This window comes from Corythoichthys intestinalis, chromosome 1, assembly GCF_030265065.1.
Source record: "Corythoichthys intestinalis isolate RoL2023-P3 chromosome 1, ASM3026506v1, whole genome shotgun sequence".
In the NCBI taxonomy this organism is placed as follows: Eukaryota; Metazoa; Chordata; class Actinopteri; order Syngnathiformes; family Syngnathidae; genus Corythoichthys; species Corythoichthys intestinalis.
This window is the reverse complement of record NC_080395.1, coordinates 49,633,726-49,661,149: the sequence shown is the minus strand read 5'-3', so window position 1 is coordinate 49,661,149 and position 27,424 is coordinate 49,633,726. Positions and strand designations below refer to the sequence as shown.

The following is a 27,424-nucleotide window of genomic DNA, read 5'->3' as shown; positions in this document are numbered from 1 at the left end:
TGTTTGCCTGTAAGTTTATTTTGACATTTTGTAGAACAGGAGAACCAATGATTACAAAAAAAGTTCATGTGTTCTACATGCTACACCTTTAACCTAATTCAGCATGCTCGCTTGAAAAAAGTACATAGAAATGGAGAAAAAAAAAAAAAAGATGTACAAATAAAACTGACGTACAATATACTCACCATTTACTTTAAATGTACTTTTCTCTTGCCTCCATGCACGCAATGTTTTACACATTTCATTTAGATAAAAAAAAAAAAAGTAAGACTTGTAGGCGCTGCTTTAAATTAGTTTTTCCAATACGAACAGATTGCACCTATAAATAAAAAATGTCCACATGGACAAAATTGATGGAAAAAAAATGGAAAGCATCAACAGATGAATTTGCATCCTAGCATAAAACAAAAGACACTTGGACGCCGAATAGTGCCGAAATGAAAATGGTCTGCCCGACTTCTCTCCCCTCGCTCGCGCTTCAATAATCACATTGAAATGACACAAATTGTCGATCAAATAAATATCTGCTAGAAATAAATAATGATCACTGAAAAACACCTATGTTAAACGCTAAGGTGAGACAGATTTCAACTATGAGACCACTTGGTTTCGAGGATGGTGGTGGTGTGTAAAGCACTAGTGCGGCTTCGAGTGTCTCTCGCAGCTGTTACCTTGAGGTAGATAACACATTACATTAACGCCTACGATAATGGTTGCTGCTGCTGGCATCACGTGTCACATTTACAGTATGAAAGGGCTGCGAAGGAAGCTTTCATTTAAGTCAAAATTCTCACGGCCAAATTATGACGCTCGACCGCCGCTGCCCGGTTTCCGTTTGTCTACAGTACGTTAAGTGTGCGAGTGACGGGCCAGTTCAAGCTATGAGGGCATAGACAGAAACCAATGAAGGCCTGGGCGTCAAGGTTCAATGGCCAAAACTGCTTAAATGTAAGAAATCATCCATCTTTTAAAATTGACATAAAATAACCTTTAAAAAAGTATGAAATGATTCAAGTAGAATATACGGTAGAAGAAAAAGAGGACAAAATTATGTTACTTTTTTTTTCTTTCTAGTTAAGGTGTTTGAAGATGCTGCTGTAGGTTTTGTGGGCAATTTGCGGAGAGCATTTGACAGCGCAGGGGGTTAACGAGGCCTGGATGGATTTCAGCGGCAGCTCGTCCGGGCCCAGAGAGTCCAACTGCACGTTCAGCACGATCTCGGCGCTCCGGGTCAGGAAGCCCTCGTCCGACTCGTTCTCCCCGGCCTCCGGGGTCTCCGTCTCCAGGGGGACGGCGGGCTCTGCGACGCCCTCGTCCGGCCGGCCGAACAGGTGATCCAGGTAGCTGGTGTAGGCGCTTTCTTTCTGGAAGCCGGCGTCCCGGCACACCTCCCCCGATCCGAAGGCCTCCCAAGGGCACGCGGGCCAGGGGCCGTCGCTGCCGACCACCGCGGAGCCTCCAAGCTGGGCCAGGTTGACCAGGCACTTCTCCTCCTTCTCTTGACTCACGGATTTGGAAACAGAGCCCGAGCGGGGAGCCTCCAGCTGGGAGACGGAAGAATTCAGCTCATTGAGGAGGCCCACCTGGTTGAGTGCTACCTCTTGGAGGGTGTCGGGCTGCAGGCTGAGTTTGATAGTGCTGGCGATGAAGGAGTCAAAGTCGAAGCCTCGCTGGCCAGGCGGCTGATGTTTCTCTTGCTCGCGGTCCTTTTCAGCCACACTCTGGATCTTCTCGGCCACACTCTGGATCTTCTCGGCCTCGCGCATGGCCATCTGGGCCTTTACCAGCCCGTTCTTCTCGCACTTGCTCTTGGCCTTGCGGTCTGCCTTCTCCTTGCTCTGCTGCTCCTTCCAGTTGGAGAGGTCGATGATGAGCTTGGGCTCGTAGTAGTGGTTGACTTCGCTGTCCCGCCAGATCAGGTTGTCCAGGTAAGAGGGGGACACGGCCTTGTAGTTGCACGTGTGGCTACACTGCAGATCGCAGTATTTGTTCTCGTGGTGCTCGTCCGGCCACGAACGCTCCGACGAGAACGGCGCAGAGTAGTCGAAGGAAGGCTCGTCCAGGAGCTTTTCCCGATCGCCGTCGGCGTACTTCCGAGGGTCCACCTGTGACAAGTAAGCAAAGGTATTTTCACCATAGGCCACCAATAGGAGAATGATAGCTCTGTATCCTCTACATTCCATCTAAATCTTAGCCGCCACTCCTTCAAAAGTCCTTTTTCTTTTCAAACCGCATGGAAGGAGGTCTCATAAACTCAACTGCTTTGTTTTTGTTATTCTTCTTCTTGGTGTGGAATGCTAACTACAATTGCTACTCCCTCCTTATCCTTCTGTTACCAAACAAAAGTTCCAGCATCATCACCTTGTCAAGAGTCAAGAATCTGCATTGGACAAGGTGATGAAACTTTTGTTTGGTGCTGTTCCAGTGAGATTTACAAAGATGACTGCCTTAAGAAGACATCAAAATTCCCTCAGTCCTTGATGATATGCATGTCAGGCAAAGGCACTGGGGTTTACATTGAAATTTTAGACCGCTTTCTTATCGCTTCGATTGAAAATATGTTTGTCATTTTTCAAGATGACAATGCCCCAAAATTACCTCGTTGCCAGGCATTGGGTGCCACTGACGCCCATAGACGTTCAATCCGTTTGAATGGGGAGTTAAAAGGGATTGGACGTCTACTAGTGATAAACTCATACCAGTTCACAGCAGAAGTTTCTTTTTCCTGTTTATTAGTTATTTTGTAGAATATCCTAGAATGATTTCCTGACCAAAGTATCGATAATCGTTGTATCGCCATATGGTGAGATCATCATTATCGTGAGCTTTGTATGCAAATCGTATCATGAGGTACCAAGAGGTTCCCACCCCTAGTTCACAATATAATGATGAGCTGCTAACGTTACGAAAGTTATCGGTAGTTTGCCATATTTTTCGGCAAGTGAGCGCAGCCTTTATGAACAAGTTCATTTTCAAAGTAGTGGACTTCATTATTCTTTTGAACTTTACCTGAAATGCTTTATTTTTTATTTAAATATGATTGATATGTGTCTTGAGCACTTTACCGGAGCAGTGTTATACAGTTATCCTCCAACAAAACAGGTTTGAGTTCATAACCACGGTTAATACATGAGGTGCACTCTAAATCTGGGGAAAGTAAAGGATTTTATTTGCACCTTACAGTCCAAAAAATGCAGCGTTTTGACCCCCTGAGTGTCGCTATCATTAAAGCAACACTATGTAACTTTTCAGTTCTGTTCGATTTTAGTGACGCCGGTGGACAAAAGTGGCAGTGTTTTGCCTTAAGGAAGACTGTGTTTCCTACGAGGACCATTGCACACCCCCACAGTGTCGTACAATCCCGATATCCCGGTCGCCGGCAGATGGGTTAAACGACATTTCTGTTTCCAGCGGCTATGTGAAGGATGACTAGTAATAAGGTAATGAATCCAGTTGAGGCTAAACAATAACATATGACAGTTAGCAACCGTATGGCTAACCCCCCCCCCCCTACACCCGAACTCGTCAGCGCTGACGAGTGAATGAATGGGGAAAGGGGGACGTGACATATGCCGTAAAGCAGTCATCACATTTTTAGTATTTTTTGTGTGGCAGGGTTCCTGGCACCCTACTCGAAGTTAATTAGTGCCGGTGAAAGCAATAGAGACCTCCTAAGATATAAAAGACAAGTTGTAACTTGACGTATTACCATAAATGTTATTAAAACATTTTATAAAGGTTGAAAAGTTACCTAGTTTTGCTTTAATATCTATACGGTAATATGTAGCTGCTAACTACATACAGAGGTACCTCTACGTACGAAGTTAATTCGTTCTAGTAGCTTGTTTATATGTCGAAATTGTCGTATGTCGAGCAGGATTTTCCCATAAGAATACATTATAATTCCATTAATTCGTTCCACAGCCCTAAAACCTACATTAAATCCTTAATAAATACTGCTGTTACTGTTGCAAATAGCAATTACAAAGAGCAAAACAAATAAATTATTAATAAAAATCTGAACAATAATAATAATAATAATAAAAATACCTGTGATAATGTAACGAGTCGGGTTCTAATGTGGTGGACTGTTTTTTTGCTGTACCTGAATGCACCGGGAGCTGACATGACGTTGAGCAACAGAGCGTTATTTTACTTTGTTTCGATCCTGGCATCAGCAGCAGCGGACACGAGGCGAGTTGATGGAATAAATGATTAGAAACCTGACGAAGCTGGAGATTTCTTTGGCGATGTTACCACAATAATAATAGTCACCTTAACTTATAAAGACTGGCGAACGGAGGAGGACCGCCGGCCGAGATCGTCATTTTACAGCCCTATTGTCCACCCAGTTCATGGATGCACACACCATGCTTATTTTTTGCCATTATTCACATCTTCATTTCAATGGTAAGCGTCACCTTTTCTTTTTTTTCCTCCACCTGCACTAACCTTTTATGATCCAGTATTTATTTCTCTTACAAGAAAATCAGCCGTGCGTCCGTCTACCAGCAAAACAAAGAAACTGCGGCACTCTCAAAAATCGTCGTATTTTGAGCATGTCGCCGGATGTAGAAACAAATGGCGAGTCAAATTTTACGTCTGATGTCGAAAAGATCGTGTGTCGAAGTGATCGTATGTCGAGGTATCACTGTATTTTGGATGAATTCTCTTAGTAGAGGAAACACTAGGTTCATTTTTAAATCGGCTCACCTGAACCACTTCCTCGTCCGTGACGTCAGAGAGGGCTCTCGGGTCCACTTGGACTTCTTCTGGGTCATGTATGCTGTGCAGGTGCCAGTCGGCCTCGGACAACTGGCTCTCGTGATACCTGATAAAGAAGGCCGGGAAGCAAACTGTTGTTTCAAAACAAGAACTGGCTGACAAGCAAGGTATTTTCCATGTCTTATAGTCACACACCTGTCCCACGTATGGCTGTGGCTCTGGTCCATGAGCAGGATATCGTCAACTTCATCTTCTATGTGGAACGGGTGCAAAGAAATGGGCTCGTCCAGGGGGAAGGAGTAGTCGGCCATGTAGGGATGAGCCAGAGCTTCTTCGGCGGTGAGACGGTCCATGGGGTTAAAGGTCAAAATCTTCTCTAGGAAATCCAGGGCTATGCACGAAAGCAACAAGGAAAACATGAGATTTGAAAATTTGGGAAAAATGCAACCTTATTTCTGGTCAATTCTTACCTTGAGGACTGACGTCAGGCAGCAGCTTGGTAAGCGGCGTCTGAGGTTTGGACATGTCGTTGCGGATGAAGACGGGGATGACGCTGTGGAGCTCCTGGCAGTCTTCCTCTCGCAGTACTGGGATTGACTCCAAGATCAGCTGCATCTGCTCCAGTTCGTGAGCCCCTGAGCAAGGTGGAATATTCAATACACGGCACACGAGCTGTTTGCTACTGCTCAGCCTCAGGCCCTTTCGGCAAATGATGGACAAATACGACGTGAGAAACTGCAGCAACAATTACCCGCGAAAAGTGTTTTCCCGGTAAGCATCTCTGCGAATATACAACCGGCAGCCCACATGTCGATGGCTTTGGTGTAGTTGTTTGGTGACAGCAACAGGCGGGGAGACCTGTACCACTTGGTAACCAGACCTTCAGACAGGTGACCCTGCAGTAGAGAGGGAGAGAAAACATGGCCACTGTGAATGAAGCAGAACGCAGGTGGCAGAAACAAAAGGTTGTCCCTCGAGTGTGCATGCAGCACGCCAACAGGACAAAAAGCACACAGAGAAAAGACAGTTGAAAGAAGGGAGATCAGCCATGTGCACGCAGTGTCAGCACTCTGAGAGCAGGATAATCCCTTACTGTCACATTCATACCAATCTGCATCAAGGACAGCGAACACAAAAGGAACTTGGCCACTGTGTGAAATGGGGAATGAAGCGGAGGGGACACTACACCCTCACTGGCCTCATTGCCTTGGCGCTTTGTGGCAAGGCCAAAATTGTCAGCCCACCACTGAACGAGGCTCCTGTTTCTGCCCTAATTTAGCTGCAAATGCTTATTGCTGCTCACGACCCCCCACCCTCAAAAGGTTGGGGAACAACAGACAATCCAATCATCCTCAACTTTGTGGATACTTACCAATTTTTGTGCTGTGGCTTAGAGGGCAGAAATAATATGAGCTTTGTTTTACAGGTACGTCAACGAACGGAAGGAAGCCCTACAAGTTCGGAGTTGGGCAAAAGTCAAAGGCCTGCTACACACCGAACTATGACAGTTGGCAACTAACGTCTAATAGCGCACTTCAACCAGACTTCAACGCACTTTGCTTTCTTGCCACAGGTGCTAGTTAAGTTACAGATATTGTCCAGTATTCTTCTAACAGACGATGCTGTGTTGGTACTTTTTTCTTAGTGCCAGGTAACTACACTGAACTGCGGAGAGGAATTTCATTTATCCACAGCAATGTTTAATAGTTGGAGGAACAGATTTGCTGCCATCTTGCAACATTTACAGACCATTAACAGGCACTTTGGGTGGGCATTTCTCATGGTTTTTTTATTGTGTCCCGGGGGTTTAATTAATGTAAATGATTAATGGAAAATAAGTAAATGACTTAATAACTTTTGTAGTCATACCAACTATTGCATGTATTTCCAATAGGATTATCCTAATCCAAGCATGACCTTGAACTTCAATAAGAGGTGATCACAGTCAAAATTTTTCAGTTTTAATTAGGGGTGTGACAAAATATCGAAATGGTGATGTATCGTGATACTTTGTTTCCCAAAAGGTTATCAATATGCTCCTGCCAAGAATCAAGATATCGTTTTAAAAAGGTGTCAATCTCTAAAAAAAAATTAAAAAGGAACCAACAAGTTGCTACCAAAATCTTCTAACTCTAAGGCTGCATTGACGGTGCTCAACGCCCAATCAATTTAGACTGGGAACGTTCGTTCTTTCGAAACCAGAGCATTCACAGTCATTCTGTCCGATTTTCAGGGTATTTACTGGTCACTTGCTGTTCATTTTAGGGCATTTACGGGTCATTTCCTGTTGAGTTTGAGTCACTGCCTATTTAACTGATCTCCAAAATCAACAGGAAGTAACTGAAAATCAACAGGTAAATGACCTTAAATGGCCAAAAATTACCCCATTGCCTGGCGCTGGCTGCCACTGACGGCCATAGACGTTGAATCCGTTTGAAGTGGGAGGGATGGCAGCGAATGAACGAATGTTCATTCGCTGTCACCCTCCCACTTCAAACGGATTGGACGTCTACTAGTGATAAACTCATTCCAATTCACAGCAGAAGCTTATTTTTCTGTTTATTAGTTGTTTGTAGAATATCCTAGAAGGATTACCTGAGCAATGTATCAATAATCGTTGTATCGCCATATCGTCAGCTCATCGTTATTGTGAGCCTTGTTTTGCAAATCGTATCGTATCGTATCGTGAGGTACCAAGAGGTTCCCACTCCTAGTTTTAATCAACCCATTACATAGCTGTCCAGTGGCGACAGTTAAAAACAGAAAATCCCTACAGTCACACTTGATGATGATTATCTGATAAATCATTTCAGGAAGTATCTTACCAGTATTTTAAGTGTTTTAGAATCAGCCTTGGGAAATACTGCGGGGAAAAAAATCAACTAAGGTTTCTCTAGTGGAGTGAGGTTAGGTTCAGACACGCTATTTGTTGGCTGAAAAATTGGGTCAAGTTTTTGTGGTATTGGGTTTTACATTGAGCTGGATTCTTGTGGTAATTCTTGTGATCCCTTGAATCCCAAATCTTTGGGGTCGTCCAAGTAAAACTTCTATCTTGGTGACATGCTTCCACCATTATATTGAGTCTTTAAACTTTTTAGAGACATACAGTGGTACCTCTTAGTCTACATACAAAGTTAAATTCGTACGATGACCTTGTTTGTAAGTCAAAATGGTCACATGTCAAGCAGGATTTTCCTATAAGAATAGATTATAATTGTATTAATTCGTTTCCCAGCCTGAAAACCTACACTAAATCCTTAATAAATACTGCTGGTACTGTTACAATTATGGCAATTACACATAGCAAAACAAATAAATTATAAATAAATATTGGAATAACAATACAGTATAATAATAATGATAATATTAGTTCCGGTAATATGTAATGAATCCGGTTCTAATGTGGTAGATGTGTTTTGCGTGCTGTACCCGAATGCAATGCGTGGCTGATGTGAGAGTAAAGTGTCGGGAGTAAGAGGTGCAGTAGAAATTTTACTTTCTCATTTAATGTTCTCTTGTTGTTGGCGTCAACTGCGGTGGACAGCAGGCGTATCATGTCGCACCAGTTCTGAAATAAATTATCAAAAAGCTGACGATTTCTTTGGCGATGTTACCACAATAATAATCGTCACTGGCGAACGGGGGTCGGAGGAGTGCCGTCGAGATCGTAGAGATTCTACGGCCGTATTGTCGAGCCAGTGCACGGACGCGCACACCACGCTCATTATTTTTCTCTTTTCTATCTTCATTTGAATGGTAAGCGTCAGGAAAGCAAACTGCGGCGCTGTCATAAATCGTCGTATTTCGAGCATGCGTAGGATGTAGAAACAAATGGCGGGTCAAATTTTACATCGGATGACGAAATGATCGTGTGTCGTCGAAGCGATTGTATGTCGAGGTACAACTGTATTTATATAGAACACATAATACAATTTTAGTATAAGATACAAAATGAACCACCTTAACATTTCCAGCTTTAGCGACGCTAAACCGACTTGTAAGCAAATACTAATGTAAATGTAATTACGTGGACACGGAAGGTAGGTTTAGTTCAGTTTGGGGGGGACTTAAGTAAGACTGTTTGGTAGAGTATCTGAGCAGTTCAGGTCAGATGGCTACACGTGAATTCCTGTCATTCTTGATCTCGCACCACCATGAGAGGAAACAAAAGGTTCCCCACACACAACTTGCCTTCTCACAACAAAGGGAGAGATCTAACGTCACATCAAAAATAAAAGCAGGATTAATTAAAACTCATTCTGAAGGAAATGAACAGCTATTATATTCAACCACCAAAGTCAATTTGGGTTAAAGATTTTTAACCAAGGCGACTGGGACGGCACATGTTAAAGTGACTATTTTGACAAAGACAGTCGTTTCGGTTCACACCCCAACAAAGTGGTTTTGAAAGCAAACTTGCCAAGTTCAACTGGACAGCTGACACTCAAACACACCCTGTGCCTGCAGGACGGCTTCGTAGCGTAGCGTAGTTCAGAGGGTGACGGGTTCATTTTCAAACAAGCCTCATTAGGTCTGAAACACGACACGTACTATCAAATGGCTGCCAGAGGCTGGTATAGAGGAGTTGGTAACGGCAATATTGGCATTTTCCCTTCTTAGCCCACCAGCAAGAGACCATTATTGTTATCACGGTACAGAAAGAAAAAACACAGCAGACAATAACAAGTCGACCTGTCTATATTGACTACAGATTTATGACCTTGGCAAAAAGTCAGCAAACAATGTCCGTGCTAGGAGGCTTAACTTTTTAAAACTTGTAACAGCACACAACAAAAGTGCCTTTTTCAAAGCCCTCGTGGATAAAACGTCACAAGAAAGCCGCTGGATTCATACAATTGTGGGAGAAACTAATTTTCCAACCACTGTGAGAGCCTTCCTCTTACTACAGCAGGAGGATGAGTATGGTCCCTCCTTAAAGCGTGACTCATGTGAGAACACATTAGTCAGAGGTAAAAAATTGACCACAGAAGAAGCAAAAGCTGAAAAACAATGAGCAGTCAGCGCAAACATGTTTGTGAGTCGTCGCGATAAAAAGGGGGGAAAAAAATCAGACTATGAATGAAGCAGTGCAAGCCAGAAGGGTCTCGTCACGTGGGCCCCTCAGACAGACCAATGACTAATCTGTGTCACGTGTGATTGTCTCACCGCTCCAAACGGTGGGAGCGAAATCATCTCACCACCAACCTACATTTCAAGATCACACCACCAAACGGGCTTCAAATAGAATTCCCTCATTCCTTTTACAACACACACAAGGCCAATAAAAAGCTGTCCATCTGGCTACAGCTAAACAGGGCAATACCTTGCACTCTCATTATAAAGATAAAACTAAAGTTTCAAACATAACAAGCATCTCATAAAACTGAAAATAAACACAATTTAACCAGCAGCAAGAATGTGGTTGACTTCATTGAGCCTTTATAGAGCTAATGACTACTTTTGGTAACTATTTTTTTTTTTAAATTTTTGTATTTTTAAAAAACTTTTTATGTATATATTAGGGCTGTCAAAATTATCACGTTAACGGGCGGTAATTAATTTTTAAAATTAATCTTGTTAAAATATTTGATGCAATTAACGCACATGCCCCGCTCAAACAGATTAAAATGACACCACAGGGTCACGGGCACTTGTTACTTGTGTTTTTTGGAGTTTTGTCGCCCTCTGCTGGCGCTTGGGTACGACTGATTTTATGACCATGAGAATTGTGTAATTATTGACATCAACAATGGCGACCTACTAGTTTATTTTTTGATTGAAAATTTTACAAATTTTATTAAAACGAAACATTAAGAGGGGTTTTAATATAAAATTTCTATAAATTGTACTAACATTTATCTTTTAAGAACTACAAGTCTTTCTATCCATGGATCTCTTTAACAGAATGTTAATGCCATGTTGTTGATTTATTGTTATTATAAAAACATACAGTACTTATGTACAGTTTGTTGAATGTATATATCCATCTTGTGTTTCATCTTTCCATTCCAACAATAATTTACAGAAAAATATGGCATATTTTATAGATGGTTTGAATTGCGATTAATCAATTTTTAAGCTGTGAATAACTCGATTAAAAATTTTAATCGTTTGACAGCCCTAGTATACATAAATGTATAATAAAATTGAAATTAATAAAGAGAGACTCTGGTTATAACAACACTCTAAAGTTGTTAATTTTTTTATATTGCCTGGAGGGGGGTCTCAAAAACTCGCCTTTTTCTTGCCGCGGTTGTTGTCTTATACGCCTCGCATCGATCCTCGGAGCTCAGTTTTTTATTTTTTTGTCCCAGGGCTGATTAATACCATGAATTAATTGCGGACTTATTGTTGGCTGTAGGTTACAAGCTATCCAGTAGAGGGCATGCACGCGCTTCGATTCGGGCTGCCGTAGTTCATTTTGAACTCATTCTTTATACTATTTCACTCAATGCCAGCCACTAACAATGACCGATGTCTAATTCATTTAAACAGGATGGACTCTCCCAGTCAAAAAAAATTGGATCAATGACAGCCAACGGGTCAAATGAGTACCTTATAAAGGGTTAAACTTTAGCTGGCAATGTGTTTTTGAAAACCACAGTCCTCTCCCGAGAAGGGAAACAGGAGGCGTAAACTTACGGAACCGCATCCCGTCTTGTTGACTTCCTGCTATGAAACGACGTCACCCCTGGGATGACCGCATTACTGTGCGATAACAAACACTGCACGGCAATGGGAAGCACTTCATGCTTCTTACCTTGTGGGAGTAGTGGGGGTCCATGATGCGGGCCAGACCGAAGTCGCCAATCTTGAGCACCAGGTCCTCCGTGTTGACAAATAGATTGGCGGGCTTCAGGTCTCGGTGCAGAACGTTGGCAGAGTGGATGTACTTTAGCCCCCTGAGGAGCTGGTACATGAAGAGCCTGGCGTGACCTTCAGAGAGAAGGCCACGCTCCAGCAGCTGACACAGATCAGTCTCCATGTACTCCTGCACGATGTAGACCGAGTTGACCTCGGTCAGGGACACCACATCCTCGGTTAGCCTGCGACCGCTAGGGCCCAGCGTTTCAAAGACCTACATGAGGATAAGGGCAAGTTAGGGCACTTAGAATTGGGGGGAATAATTGAGAGCGTGCGCGTGCACACACACACACTACCTTGACAATGTTGTCGTGGTCCAGGCGCCTTATAATCTTAATTTCTCGCAGGGCGTGCTTGACACTCTGGGGATCGGTCAAGATAATCTTCTTCACAGCCACACGCTTGTCACAGTCTGTGTCGACGGCAGAGAAGACCAGGCCGTTCCCTCCGTATCCGAGAGGCTTCAAGTCCATGTACCGTGAGCCCAGGTCAAAGCCATGTATGTTCATCAGCGACTCAAACTTCTCGGCCATGATGAAAATTTAAACTTTTACGCCAGGCTCCCCTAATGTTAGGGCTGTTTAACGTTAAAATTAATAGAAGACCCCTCCCCTCCCAAAAATGGCCCCCTCCAACTAACTCCCTGTACTCTACCTCCTCCCCCGTGCAGCCGTCACGGTCAGATTAGCAGTAGTTAACGTTTTTCATCTTGAGTGAGGACAATTTTAAAATTCCTACTCCACTACTGGTGGGTGGCTCTACTTAACAGAGCAGTTCTTCCTCTCAAAGAAATAAATGGAATGAATGTTGAGGCCAATTAAAAATGCACTGTTAGGCTCTAAAAACATGGAGTTGCATCCTCACAGTGGTATACATTCAGTGTATAACTGGTCCTGAGCAGCTTCATGGAAAATGTGCCAGTATGCACGCTTTTGCTTAGATTTTTTTGGGGGTATATGTGTATATATATATTTTTTAACTTTCTGAATAAGTTTCCTATGTCGTGCCTTGATCAAAATAAATTGTGCAGAGCCTGGCCTTTAGATTGAAGTTAATTTAGAGCCTCAGTGATCAGGTGGCTCAAGTTCGCCACAGTCACAATCGAAACTATCCTCCATTTTACTTGGCTATAACCTGAAAGACAAGGATAGAGAAAAACGAAAGAGGTAAACCACAAATTAGATATGATTGACGACATCGCTTCAAATTATAAACACGTGAGGTTCACACAGGGACAGTGGTGAAAAACACTCTGAACTTAAAAACCATATTTGGTTGACATAAAAGATCAACTACGAAACAGCGTCTGGATTAGTGTTGGCAGTTACATTCTTGAATTATCGCATTGCCTGCCATTGACGGCAATATACAATTTGTAAAATTAGTTTAATTAGTAGGTCGCCATTTTTGTTGACGTCACATGGTTAAGCTGCCAGGCTTCCAGAGTATGACTCTAGCGACATAAACATGTCATCAGTTCAACCCTTTCAATCTGAACCCGAAAGGAACACTGTAGATATTTCACAAAACGAGCAGCAAAAGCAAAACGAACAGGAAAAACGGGATGAGATGAGACTATGACAAAACGGGTGTTAAGCCAAAATGTGCTACACCGGCGAAACATCGACAAGAGGCAAATTTGACACCTAAAGTACTACCGTGTGCTTTCAGCTTGTTTTGTTTAGATGCATACAGACAGAACACACTAAAGATGCCTTAAAAAAATACTTAAACATAGTAATATCAAATAAGCGTGGTTTAAATACGCTACGTGACTAATGTGATCAACAGATCAACAATCTGCTCTAAAGCTACCAAAAGAAACAATGCTTAAAAGGTTGAGAGGGAAACACATGCAAAAGTATTTTGAGGCAATAAAAACGTATTAAAAGACTCAATAAAAACACAAATAGTAAGTAATCGGCAATTTTAACAGTGACAAACTACGTCATCATCCCGAGTAGTGCTGCAATGATTAATCGACTAACTCGAGTATTCGATTAGAAAAAAAAGATTCAAATTAAATTTTGCTGCTTCGAGTATTCGTTTAATTAAAGTGGCGTTGTAATGGTTAATTTTGAAAGTGTTTGTATTTAGTTTTATTGATTTGGGTGGATACACTGCCCTCCAGTCTGCCTCATTTAACATGGCTGAATCCAGCTGCTCCATGTTAAGACCAACATAAGCCAAGTTTTTGTTTGAGCTAATGTTTTTTATATGTATTAGTTATTTAGTTTATAAGTATATTAAGCCGTCTCTTGTAGGAATATGTGTCTGAACCATTTGTTAGGGGCATTAAAAAAAAAAAAAAAAAAGTTAGCGTTTTATAGCATTTAAGCTAGCGGACTTTTGCTATGGAAGTTAGTCATTGTTTTTTTGTTGTATATAGATCCTTGTTTATTTATTATTTTATACTGTTTGAGGCTTAGCTCAGGTATTTTAATTTTTCATGTTCCTTATCTGATTACTCGGTTATTCAAACTAACTAGTTCATCGAATAATCGACTACTAAAATAATTGATAGCTGCAGCCCTAATCCTGAGCATCCATTGCGCGCATTTAACATGGCGCCCTCCGCCAAAACATTTAGTAAATATTATATATTTTTAAATCAATGGCAACATTTTATGTTTCTAATAACATATTTTAGTAAAGGAGAACAATTGCGGCGTATTAGAGCCTACAAGTGTTAAAAGTCCGAGGTTCCCTTTAAACAAAAAATATTAACAATGTCATAGATAACTCCATTTGCATCACAAATTCAGTCAAGTACAAACAGAAACTAAGATGTTTTAAAATGTAGGTCATTAAAAGTTCTGAGAGAAAAAACAGAAAATGAAAAGTATATTTAAACACTCTAACCAAGTATTTGAACTACTAAAACAATTATTATAATCACATTGCATTTTAAGATAAATAAACCAGTTTTAATCGTGTATATTTCAATCCTTTTGTTTTAGTATTCGAACTTGACTACGCTAACCCACCCACCTGCTTTAGCTGTACAGTCTCGGTTCAAATCTTTAGATAATTGGCTGCCATTGACGGCGACAAACGTTCAATCTATTCTAGACGAACTGCCAGCCCTCCAAATTCATATGGATTGGAAGCCTGTCGCCGCAAATGGCAGCCAATGAGTTAATATCCACTAGACGATACAATCTCGGGCGGAATAATAATCAAACCCTTTGATGTAAAATAACTTATTTCATTATTTCCAGTGTTGTTAATCTTACTGAAAAAAAGTAATTAATTATAGTTACAAATTACTTCTCCCAAAAAGTAATTGCGTTAGTAACTCAATTACCTGAATGTAAGAGTAATTAGTTACTTGGCAAAGTAATTGGTGATAATTACTTTTTTTTTTTTTTCCTCCAAAAAAAAAAAAAAAAAAACATTGGCCACACTATGTGAAGTTTTTTGTGAAGGTTTTTGGTACAATTGGCCCGAGCCCAATTCTTTACCCTAATTTACCCTTTACCCTGAATCAACTGTTGAAAGTTGTTAAAATTGCTCCCATTATTGCATTTGTTCCCTTCTCTCTACTTTCGACATATGAAAGTTTTAAAACTGTTTCATCATTTAAAGATCGATTCAAGTCAAGATTTTGCCGATTTAGAAGTATTTTAGATAAAAAGTTACTTAGGTTCGCTAGGAAGGTTCTCTACAACAGAGCCGTCCTAAAAAGTCTACTGCTTTAAGATGGCGGCTGTCTACTAACGCATTTAGTGCCATGCAGTGTTGTTAATTTTACTTTAAAAAAGTAATTAATTACAGTTACAAATTACTTCTCCCAAAAAGTAATTGCGTTAGTAACTCAGTTACCTGAATGTAAGAGTAATTAGTTACTTGGCAAAGTAACTAGTGATATTTTTTTTTTCTCAAAAAAAAAAAAAAAAAAAAAAAAAAAAAAAACAGGTCACACAATGTGAAGCTTAAAGGGTTTGGGGGACAATTGGCCCAAGCCCAATTCTTTACCCTCCACTTAACTAGACACAAGGGTATTGCGATAACTAGCTAGTAACCTTTGCTATGTGTGGAAGTCATTTAAAGTTGTGAATCAATCGTTAAAGTTGTTAAAATTTCTCCCGTTATTGCATTAGTTCCCTTCTGTCTACTTTAAACATGTGTAAGTTTTAAAACTGTTTCATCATTTAAAGATAGATTTAAGTTAAGATTTTGCCGATTTAGGAGCATTTTAGATTTAAAAAATTTACTTAGGTTCGCTAGGAAGGATCTCTACATCAGGGCCTTCCTGAGAGGTCTACTGCTTTAAGATGGCGGCTGTTTACAAACGCATGTAGTCCTTAAAACATGTTGGCAATGCAGCAGTGTCTGTCATCTGCATCTAGTTCTATAATATGATATCTACCGTGTCATGTGGGCGTAGTTTGTCGGCTATGGCTGCAGTCAGGTATTATTGGAGCCATCTAGCATCGCGGTTGCAACGGCGCCGTCTTCCCCACTCCTGCTCTGCTCTCGTCCCCTTGAGTCCGTTTCTCTCAGACTTTTTTTTATTTAACCAACTTAGTAACGCATAGTAACGCACGCCTTTCCCGCCTCAGTAACGGTAACGGCGTTGCCAAGATGAGAAAAGTAATTAATTAGATTACTCATTACTGAAAAAAATAACGCCGTTAGTAACGCCGTTATATTGTAACGCCGTTATTAACAACACTGATTATTTCACACCCCAACATGACATAAACGAAGAAGTAAGACCAACCAGCTGAAATAGCCAAGCCGAACACGAGCTCGATTAAGAGCGGACAAGGTTTGAGTGGAAATAAACGTCTACTTTGTGGACGTAGAATTCCGCCAAAGAGCCAAAAATACAATGCGGATATGAGGCAAATATTAATATGTGTGTAAACGAAATTAATTTTATGTCATTTTAACGGAGAAGATCATGGCAAAAGACAAAGGGGCCGTTGTTGGCGAGGCGACTGACTACGTGGTACGAGCTCTCCCACTAGCACAAAGCCGACGTCGGTCGAGACTGGAAAGACGACCAATGGCGATAAACGACTAGCTCTGGGAACACATGATAATACTCACAGTTCGTATTCGTCGCATTGGAATCGAGATGGAATCAATCAGAACCGGTTGAGGTTGGGGTGCGCTCCGTTGCCGGAGCCGAGCGGACCGAATGCAACCGCCATTTAGCACAGCACAGACACCAACGGCGTCGTGACGTCAGAAAGCTGCCTTCACGGACTGAGGGACATTTTACCGGAACGGCTTTGAGGAGTCCAGTAAAGCAATGTGGGTTTTGAAATAGGCTTGCAAAATTTACGCAATTTAAAATTGAAACATTGAAAACTTCCATGAGAATTGACGGGAATTTATGGGTGCATACTGAAAAAATGACAATGATTTACAGTGCCACTCCACTTCCAGTCAAAATGAATTGGACGCCTAGCGATCTCATTGGCAGCCAATCATTAAAATGATAAATTATATATAAATACTTGGAAAAATATTTTTTAAGCATACCTTGAATAACACAAGCCCCAACTTTATCATTTTTTTATGAGTTGTTCCTTTTTATCAAATAAAACACTTAGAGCGCAGTAACACCGTACCTTTCGCTTTATGGCGTTGATTTACAGGTTTGCTAAGACATAATTGTCGTACGATGAAAATAATACAGGTACAGTTGTGTTTGTACTATAGATATTGTTTTCTCACGCTATGATTTTTGAGTGGCTTTGAACGCAACACCAAAGATTGGCTTTGCTGCCACGTGACTCCATTTGATTCAAACCCGATGGGAGGTTTACCTTTCTACTACAATAACAATTCCAGCAGAAAAACATGTTATTGCGGGGAATTAGAAGCTCACTACAAACATATTACAAGTGCATCTGTGTAACTGCTTCAGATTCAACGACAGGAAAACCTCGTTGAGTGATACAAACAAAATAAGATATTGTGGTAAACTGGTAACTGTTCCAGCTTTGTTTCATTTATTCATTCATCTTCTGAACTGCTTATCCTATTCTATTAAAAAAAAAAAAAAAAAAACACCCTCAATTCCCTGCTTTCCTATTTCGGTAGAGGAAAAAACTTTGGTAGTATGAAATCCAGAGGCATATTCAGTGATCTCAGTAACTCATGGCCAGAGGTGGGTTGAGTAGCCAAAAATTTTACTGAAGTGAGAGTAGCGTTACTTCAAAATAATATTACTCAAGTAAAAGTAGTCATCCAAAAAAATGTACTACTTTTGTAAATGAAGGTAAAAAAAAAAAGTATCCAGTGAAAAGAATGCTCAAGTAATGAGTAACATTGAGAGTAACTGCTTTTTTTTTGTTTTTTTTTTAAATAATTGTGGTTTTTTTCTCTCATAACAAACTTATCTATATAAAGTGTTGTTATAATGATACTGTACAATAACTCATCACATAACCACATTTAGCCCAAAAAATACTAAAAAAAAAAAAAAAAAAATCATTGAATTCCAGCAAGGAAAAAAAAAGACAGAAATGAAGCATTATTCGCCCTAAGACCATGACTGCCCTCTAGTGGAGAAAATAGTTCCTGGATTGAATTGTGAATTGTTCCTTCATAGTTACTATTATGAAATCAAAAGGTTAGTATCTTAGGTGTTCAGTGGTCAATCGGTGCCAAATAAAAACGGGGTGAGAGGTTTAAATCCACACTTTCGAGTAATGTTGAGGGCAGCGCTCGATGTCAAATACTTCATTTATTACGATGCTTTAAAGACGCCTCATGACAGAACAGGTTGGCTTGATCATAGAATGCAAGCTTGCGTCTGATTGGTTTACTGGAGTCCTGTGATTATTGTTGCGAAATCTCGTTGGTGAAATTAGTAGTCTTGGCATCGCTGTCAAAAAAAATAACTAATCTAATATGTAGAATGAAGAGGAAAAAATATAACGACTCTTGTGTAGCCCAAAGTAGCGTAGTAGGAGTAGCATTTTATCGTCACAAATCTATTCAACTAAAAGTCAAAAGTATGACTTAGTAAAACCACTCTTAGAAGTTTTTCTAAAAAAAATACTCAGGTAAATGTAACGGAGTACAGTACATGTAACGCGTTGCTATCCACTTTTGCCCATGGCAAACAATGTTTGCCTGGCACGGCCAGACTGTTCTCCCTGTATTTTTCAAACGCTGAGAGAATAGTCTGGGACCCAGCCCATTAACGGCCTCTCGAGCAAGTACAAAATCAATCGTCAAATCAGATTTGTTTATTTGCGTGACGTCTTCTTAACGAGCAACGTCACTTTTCCGCGTCGGAAGTCGTCTCCACAACAGAGATGGCGAACAGGAGAGTTGAGAATATGTTCCAATCCATGGTAAAGTCAGTTTTAAATGACCAAAAACACATCGACACAAGTCATTGACAACAGTCTGTCTCGCGCTAGCCATGTTGAATAAACTCCGCTCTCCTCGTATGTTTACTTCTGCGTGCAAGTCCCTCGTCGCGTTTCTAACGTCACATCCGCCCATCGCTGATTGGTCCACTCCGCTGTCTGTTTGCTATGGCTTGCTCCGCCCTGGAAATTTTATCCGCTTAATGGTGGCCAGACTCAATAGCTGGAACAGCGGTGAGTCTGGAGTACCAGGCTAAAACAATGTATCACCTATTTTTTCCCCACCTCTATACAATATAAAGTTGTTACCCATAAATCCCTTAAAATGTCTCTTGAATATTATTTCTGACATTGAAGTATTACAATGTTTCTTGCTCTAAATAATAGGAATTTGAATCCTCATTTTTAACCTTTCGACCACTTTAACTCATTGGCTTTGATTGCCGTCCTATCATTTTTGACTGGGAGGATAGCTGCCAGTCCTTCCCAAAATGGATTGAACGTCCCTTACCATAAATGGGTTTTGTTAACATAAATTTTCTTCTTCTTTTGCTAACCACCACAACTAAGAATACTACCAAATACCAATATACTACAGCACTCTGAGATAGGGTTGGGCATTGTTTGAAATTGAACAATTCTGGTTCCGATTCCATGTTTCGATTCTGGTTCCGAAGAGGCAGGGTCCAAAAATTTATAGTTTAAAAACTCATTAGTTTATATTAATGTCTTAACTTCTCAATTTTTTTTGTAAATTATATGAATTTAAAATGTATCATTATTATTATTTTATTATTTATTATTAATACAATTAATATGAAATTTATGAATTATATGAACTTCTCACAGGGCTATTTTTAACTTGTATATAAATATCAGTCTTTGAACGTGAAAGTGATGGTTTCTTTCCACAGGAGTGTACTTTCACAAAGATGTTTATTTTTCAAAAGTTCACGGAGAAAACATTTACACATATTCTTTTGCCATACATGTACGTTAGCTGGGTGCTACGACAAAGCATTAGTATAAATTCTTCTATTGATTATAATTTGATGTTGATGAGGCAAAATAATGTTTCCTTATTTGTAAAAACGATTCTGTTGTGTTTACAGACACATGCAATGTTTATGTTTTGACAATCACAATACCAGTTAGGCCAGTGAGTGGCGCTGTAGGAGTGTGTACGTGTAATGCAGAGAAGAAGAGATGAGAGCGTCTGGCTAGGATGCTATGTGATGTGATGCTATGTTTTCACTGCTACGAGTTCATTAAAAAAGTAATCGAATGCTTCATATGGCTGCTTCTTTCTAAATAAGCAACACAACAGATTCTAAAACAAAAATGCTTTAAATACTGTTGATTTTAACGGAGGCTTCTGCTGCTTTAAGATGGCGGCTGTTTACTAACGCCAGCGAATCTGTGATTTCGCATCTAGTTCTTTTTACACGTGATATCGACCACAGCCCGACCTAATAATACGATTTATTCTCAAACTATTCCGTCCGTCCGTCCGTCCATCCATCCATCCATCCATCTACTGCTTAATCCTGGGTCGGATCGCTGGGACAGCAGAAGACACGTAATGTATTGTTTTACTTGCCTGGTTCTGATGGCGCAGCGTGTCAAATACATAGCACTCAGCTTGCTATGCACTTGGCACTTGTATTCCATAATTGGTCATGCAGCGACCTTTGCACAATGTAGTTGTGTTGAAAATGTTGCACTGAGCTTACTGATCTTTTTTTTTGTTTTTTGTAAAGTTAAGCCAAACTTTTGAGCGCCGCCGCAACGTGTCCATGGTTGTAATCAAGTTGCAATCAATGTACAAACGCATGCTTTTTGTGGCTTGTTCTTCGTGGTTTTCGGCAGCAATTTTTTTCCGCTCGGCGGTCAGGGCATTGAAACATGGAATCGAAATTTTAAAATTCGAATGGTTCCGGGAGCATCGGAGTGTTAGAACCGGGTCCAGTCGATGCCCAACCCTACTCTGAGAATACTGAGAATACTATACCTATACACGAGATGGCAGAGAATGAATCAACATTGGTCAAGTGAAGTGCTAAGATATCAACTAATGTGTAGCTTTACTTTATTGGTACTAAGTAATTCTCTTACTCGTATGCCAAACTTGTCCTACTAGTGTGCAGAAAGGTCATGCGGAATTTGGAAACTGTCATTTTACTAGTTCTTCTACTAGAAGGTAGAATGGACTTGATGAGACGTCAATGGCACTGAAACATGATCATTCATTGCCAATCCTTCCAATTAAAATGAGTTTGATGTCTATCGCTATTAATGGCAGCCAGTGACCTAATAGTCAGTGAGTATTGACAAAGATGTGAATATTACTCAGATTTTGGTGATGAAAAGTGTCACATGTCACTCTCTTATCTTTCCTGACTAAGACTGACAGCAGTAGGGGTGTGACAAAATATTGAAATGGTGATATATCGTGATACTTTGTATCCCAAAAGTTTATCGATATTCTCCTGCCAAGAATTGAGATATTGTTTTAAAAAGGTGTCAATGTCTAAAATAAAAATGAACGAACAAGTTGCTACCAAAATCTTCCATCATAATAGTGTTTCAGTTAACTCTAAGGCTGCATTGACGGTGCTCGACGCCCAATCCATTTAGACTGGCAATATTCGTTCATTCGAAACCAGAGCATTCACAGTCATTCTGTCAGATTTTCAGGGCATTTACAGGTCACTTGTTGTTCATTTTAGGGCATTTACAGGTCATTTTCTGTTGATTTTGAGTCACTGCCTATTCATTTGTCTGATTCCCAGGTCACTTCCTGTTCTGTAACTCAAAAAAAACAGGAAGAGACACATAAAATACCCTAAAATCAACAGGAAGTAACTGAAAATTAACAGGAAAATGACCTTAAATGACCCCAAATTACCTCATTGCCTGGCATTGGCTGCCACTGACAGCCATAGACGTACAATTCGTTTGAAGTGGGAGGGATGGCACCCTCCCAGTTCAAATGGGTTGGACGTCTACAAGTGATAAACTCATTCCAATTCACAGCAGAAGCTTGTTTTTCTGTTTATTAGTTGTTTGTAGAATATCCAGCAGTGCTACTACTTTGGGCTTTCGCTACCGTCGTGTACCTACTTTGGTTGACACCTTGAGAAAGGTTAAATATTTGGTCCTTTTTTTCACAAGAAGTTTGTTTTTTTTCTCGCATACTTCTTCATTTTCCTCACTAATAAGTTTGTTTATCCCCCATTTTCAGGAATCTCTTCCATGCAGGAAATGGAATAGTCCATTGCATGAGAAAGTAGGGTAAAACACTTAAAATAATCATAACAGATTAAGCATTTTGAATGTATTTTGAAAAGCATGAATATAGACAGAGACAATAATAAACCACTGGGTCCCAAAATAGATTTGTTTTGCTCCTCGCTGACTTATAATGTTGTCAGATTAAAATGAAGCAGCATTATATGAGCAATGTGTCAAAGAGGGAAATCCACACAGGCACACTCACTGCAGTTGGCAGATTTACAAAGTCCATCTGGCATCCAGCACAACGCGTAGCCTCTTTCTCTACAATCACAATCCAATCCAAAGGTTAGCTCCACCGAGAGCGAACAAGACGAGAGACAGCCTTGCGTTCGCGCTAATCATCTCTCCCCGTTTCATTCACGCTGCTCCCGCATCTGTGTGAACACCGTGAATGGAGGGATGCACGCATACGGGGCGGGATGGATGGGGTGCGCACATCACGCCGCAGCATCATCAGCATCCGCGAGGCACGCCATGTGAGCGAGCATGTGCTGCACAATGCAGATATGCAGGCTGGGGGCTCGGCACACTGGACACTGTATGGGATGCGGCAGATCTTGTTGGTCCTTTTTAGAGCAATGATAAATACTGTATGTACAATCCAAGGGTTTGGTCTCAACATTGGTAGGGACGCTATAACAGCATAGCCTGCATGTACACTTTTTGCTTGGGACGGGACATTAATAAGACCTAACAGATTGGGTACATTTCTCAAAATTAGCTCAAATATAGCTGGTTCCTATGTAAAACCGAAAAAAGGTTACAATAAAATTATTTTCATGGGAGAAAGTCATTTTTCAAAATGCTTGCTTCATATAAAGGAAATTTACAGTGGTTGTTTTTTTTGGGGGGGTTAAAAATGTGCATCGGCTGCAAATAAAAATATATTTTTTAATGATAATAGATAGAAAATACATACATTTTAACATTTTAATTAGGGAATAAATGCCCCAAATCACAGTTGGATTAACGTTAACAGGAGAAAAAGTACAGGAAGACACGTCACTAGACAGCTTTCTACTCAAGTTTAACAGTTTAGCAAGTTCACACGATTTAATGTTGTGCTAACTCTGATGCAGGTCGGACTTTCAGTTGCAAAATTAGTGGTGTGTTCCCACCTTCACAACATTGACGTCTTTTTACATTACTTAAAGTGGCTGCTGCTGGCCGAAAAAAACTTCTAATATCCCTCCTCTTCAAAGGGGGCAGAGGAGGTGGCATATCGACATGTATTTCTGTTGGGATTGTGTGAATGTGGGGGTTCTAGTCATCAGCCAATCATACCTGCGTTTGAAGGGGAAAAAATGGACCAGCACATTGATCAAGTGAAAGGTGGTAAATGTAAGTCTGAACATAATGTAGGGTCAGTTCTATCCTTACAACTTATGGGAAGACAATCTAAATTACCTATTTAACTGAACTCATCATATAATGCAAATAAGGTTGCTTAAAGGTTGGTGGGGACAATTTGAGCATCCCTAAAAGTTGGTGGTGTTATGTCCCTACCGTCCGTATGCAAACCTATGCCCTTGGTAAAATCACTAATCCCATATGCAGCAATTGGTTATGCCTAATTTATGGAAACACATTTGAGCATTTGTTTGATATCCATCTTAATTCACGCTGGCAGTGTTCACTGCACTGAATCAGTTAATCCTGGCCAATTGGCCAAAATTGGAACTACTAATAGGAAAAAAAACATTCCTACGGTGACAATTAAAATCCTCTTTATTGGCCAAGTATGTTTAAAACAAAAAAGATATTCATATTTTAGTTTTAATCCACCCGAGAGATATAAAAAGGACGGGGAGGACTAGGCAGGTAGAACTGACAGACCGTCCTTAGAAGAGAAAAGTGAAAACAAAAGGGGGGAAGAGAAAAAAAATACAATAACTCCCAATTCTGATTTTATGGTTGGAAGAAGTTTGAATGGAATTTGAAATTCACACAAGCAGCAGAAATAAAAAATTACAACAAAAACTCAAACATGTGCACAGGTAAGAAGTGAATGTGGGGGGTGCTGCAGCAAACACACTAGAGGGGTGTGCAGTAGCCACTTCCAGATGCCCGCATCACTCATCCCAGTTAACTCATTGGCTGCCATTGATGTTGGTAGACGTCCAATCCACTTAACTTAACTAGCCTTTGAGGTTTACTTGTGACACATTATTTACATTCATAGTAAAAGGATGAAAAAAGCCACGTGATTGGATGTCTGTTATCATCAACGGCACTGAAAGAGTTAATAGTAAGACACGGACAAGAAGCGCACGACGATGAGTGCCTATGACGGCAAAAAGAATGTTTATTTCATATTTCACGCAGTATTTTATGCTTCTGAATGAAATGGACCGCTTGGATGTGTGTGGACGCGATCGTTTTATTTATACAATTTTTTAAACCCCGCGCCATAAAAATGAGTAACTTCCGGCTCCAGTCTCGAGTTGAGGAAGAATGCGAATATCACGTCACCCGGGTCAGCATCTCACAACACAGCCATTGCTTTATAGCATGCAGATGGACTGCGAATTGAGCTAATTTGCGGATTAATTTGTTTATTTTTCGCATCACGCCAGCCCAGTGTGTATGGGGTTATATTGCTGACACTATTCTGAGCGAGCAATAATGGATATTGAGCACATTAAACTAGATTTCGAGCACAAAAAAATATATTGCGTGAGCAGTTAAGATTTTAAGCGAGCCATCGTAGATTTTGAGCACAGAAAATAATATTGAGCAAAAAAAAATCTACTCTGTGCCGCTCAATGGCGTACCGCACGCATGCTATTTTTAGACCGTGACGTCACATCGTAAAGCGGAAGTAAAGCCGAAGTGGGACATTACAGACCCGCCCTCGCATAGAAAGAACGTAATTTGTGCTACTTTTCGTCGGTAATCTTTCAAAAACGAACATGCCGATCACGCATTGCTTTTTTGGAACTTGTAGAAACGACTCCAGACATTACGACACATGAAGAATGTTTTCTTTTATTCATTTATATTATATTATTTATTTATTTATGATAATAAATAGTGTCGTATGTTGTTTCAACGAAGTCACCTTTGCTTTTTCTGAGCGAATGTAACAAGTGATCTAATTGGAGGGCCAGTGTACTTCCGCCACCTCTCTGACTGGTTGGCTTCGTGACATGTTGGTAACGCGTGTGCTGAGAAAACAAACCGACAAGCACTGGAGTCGAGATACGGAGCGAGAGCAGGAGGAGGGAATTGAGCGGCACAGATTAGATTTTTTTTGCTCAATATTATTTTCTGTGCTCAAAATCTATGATTGCTCGCTTAAAATCTTTAACTTCTCGCTCAATATATTTTTTTGTGCTCGAAATCTAGTTTAATGTGCTCAATATCCATTATTGCTCTCTCAGAATAGTGTCAGCAATATAACCCCTGCAGGCTTTTGTTGCTGCACCAGGGAGAGTAGTGTGAGCCTTTCTGGGTTCCAAAAATATTCTTGTTCACTGTGATGGGCAAAACAGGGTCGACAATCAAGAGACCATTGGACAGATTTAGCTTCGTGTTTTATATTATGTCAAATACTGGGATCATGGCAAACATTTTAATAAGGGGGTGGCTTGAATTTTATAATATATACATAATATACATAATAATGCTATTTAAGATTTTTTTTATGCTTTCACGGGCACTTTAAGATGGATATCAAAAGCTGTAACGGGTTTTCATATTTAACCGCATACAGTACGCAGCACTTATTGCAGTTCTGTCTCATTGGTATGTAAAGATGATGTTGACAGTATACTTTGGTGTTAACCCTCATGACACCTTATGTTCACTTGAGTGTACAGTTATGTAATAGTTGTACGCACGCTGCTGGCATGCTACACTAGGTTTAAGTGACATGTGGAAGAGTAACGCAATGCAGGTCACATTACGAGACTTGCATCCACATTCTACGATGGGCAAATAGTACGTATCTATCTATATAAAGTATGTACTGTAAAGATCTTACCTTACTTACCTAACTATTTTGATTACCAGCTGTCTAGTTATTTTATTATGAATTTGTAACCCTCATTTCCAAATCAGTGGCAGTGTGTGTTTCAGTGTGAAAGGTTGTCTGTTTCAATAGAACATGGGACTTGCGATTGGCTAGTGACCAGTCCACTTTTAGCTTAAAGTCAAGCAGGATAGACTATAGTTATTAGAATAAAAATGGAGTGGATGTCTAGATGGTGTACCTAGTGCTATATGTTTTGGCTGCAGACTTCCCCAAAGAAAGAAATTTGATGAGCATGTGGTTGGTATTCTGTGATATTTATTTATTTATATGCCAAAACCAAACATCATTTTTTTCCCTCCGTCCTGGCATCAAACAAAGGTAAACAAACAAAGGTTCATAACTGACAAGTCAAACTAAAAACCGGAAAAACCAATACCATCATAATTCCACCTTTAGCGCTTATATTAAAATCTGTGAAAACATCTGACGTTTAGTAAATATTGACTGCATTGGAATAAAGTGTCAATATCGCTGATGTTTAAACTGTGCACAATTTTGCCTGTGTCAACCTTTTTTCCTAATCCAATACAATACACATGTTAAATTCTGTACAATTCTTTTAAAAAAATCATTTTTAGTGCATTATATTTGTATTTAAAACTATTTATTTAGGTTAAAAAATGCTTAGCTTAGTCACTGATGGTGTACAGGCAGTCTGGATTCAGTGGTCCATCTTCATGGACAGCACATTTGTCTGTACAAATGAGTTGTGTTTAATTTTCAATTGCAATGAATGTGTGCCCATTTCTGCCAATAAATGTGTTGACATCATGAGCAAATATTCAAAATTGACCTTTTGTGTGACACTGCTGACCTATGCAGCTTCATCCTTTATTGACAATCTCTCCTACATAATTTCAAATGCTCAAAGAATACCTGGGTGTCTCTCAGCCCCACGAGTGATATATTATGATGACACTTATTCGCTTTAATAATTGCACTAACCAATGTTACATCATGTTCCAGATATTGCCACTCACCGAGGTTGAGGCTCTCCCGATGTGACTGGCGCGATAACATGGTCTCTTAGTGAGCCGTCGTCTTAAAATAATAGATCCAACATGGTCATCGGACAGTTAGACAGGTGCAGTGCTTCCAACTGTATATCCAGAAAATGAATGAAGGCGCTGTCAGAGCACTGACGATGTGTTGTCCTACTCCA

General features: G+C 40.3%; 1 protein-coding gene across 4 annotated transcripts; it reads right to left on the bottom strand.

Annotated features, from left to right (window-relative positions):
* On the bottom strand, window positions 1-27,424 carry mapk6 (mitogen-activated protein kinase 6). 4 transcript variants are annotated; one of them, XM_057841763.1, is made up of 8 exons: window positions 27,243-27,424; window positions 11,886-12,723; window positions 11,486-11,803; window positions 5,477-5,621; window positions 5,196-5,360; window positions 4,921-5,116; window positions 4,714-4,831; window positions 1-2,105 (listed from the first exon to the last, which is right to left on the bottom strand). In XM_057841763.1, the coding sequence occupies exons 2-8, from the start codon at window positions 12,120-12,122 to the stop codon at window positions 1,071-1,073; spliced, it is 2,214 nt and encodes a 737-aa protein (XP_057697746.1). In that variant the 5' UTR covers window positions 12,123-12,723; window positions 27,243-27,424; the 3' UTR covers window positions 1-1,070. The 4 variants fall into 4 exon arrangements, with proteins under 4 accessions (XP_057697746.1, XP_057697760.1, XP_057697755.1 ...); XM_057841777.1 differs by lacking the exon at window positions 27,243-27,424 and adding an exon at window positions 22,429-22,589; XM_057841772.1 differs by lacking the exon at window positions 27,243-27,424 and adding an exon at window positions 17,175-17,291.

What these genes read in the sequence shown, in the direction of transcription:
- mapk6 (XM_057841763.1), bottom strand. Translation starts at nt 12,122, where the DNA reads ATGGCCGAGAAGTTTGAGTCGCTGATGAACATACATGGCTTTGACCTG. An exon ending in ACCACGACAACATTGTCAAG is followed by an intron (nt 11,804 to 11,885) that starts GTAGTGTGTGTG and finishes ATCCTCATGTAG; the next exon opens with GTCTTTGAAACGCTGGGCCC. An exon ending in CGGGAAAACACTTTTCGCGG is followed by an intron (nt 5,361 to 5,476) that starts GTAATTGTTGCT and finishes CACCTTGCTCAG; the next exon opens with GGGCTCACGAACTGGAGCAG.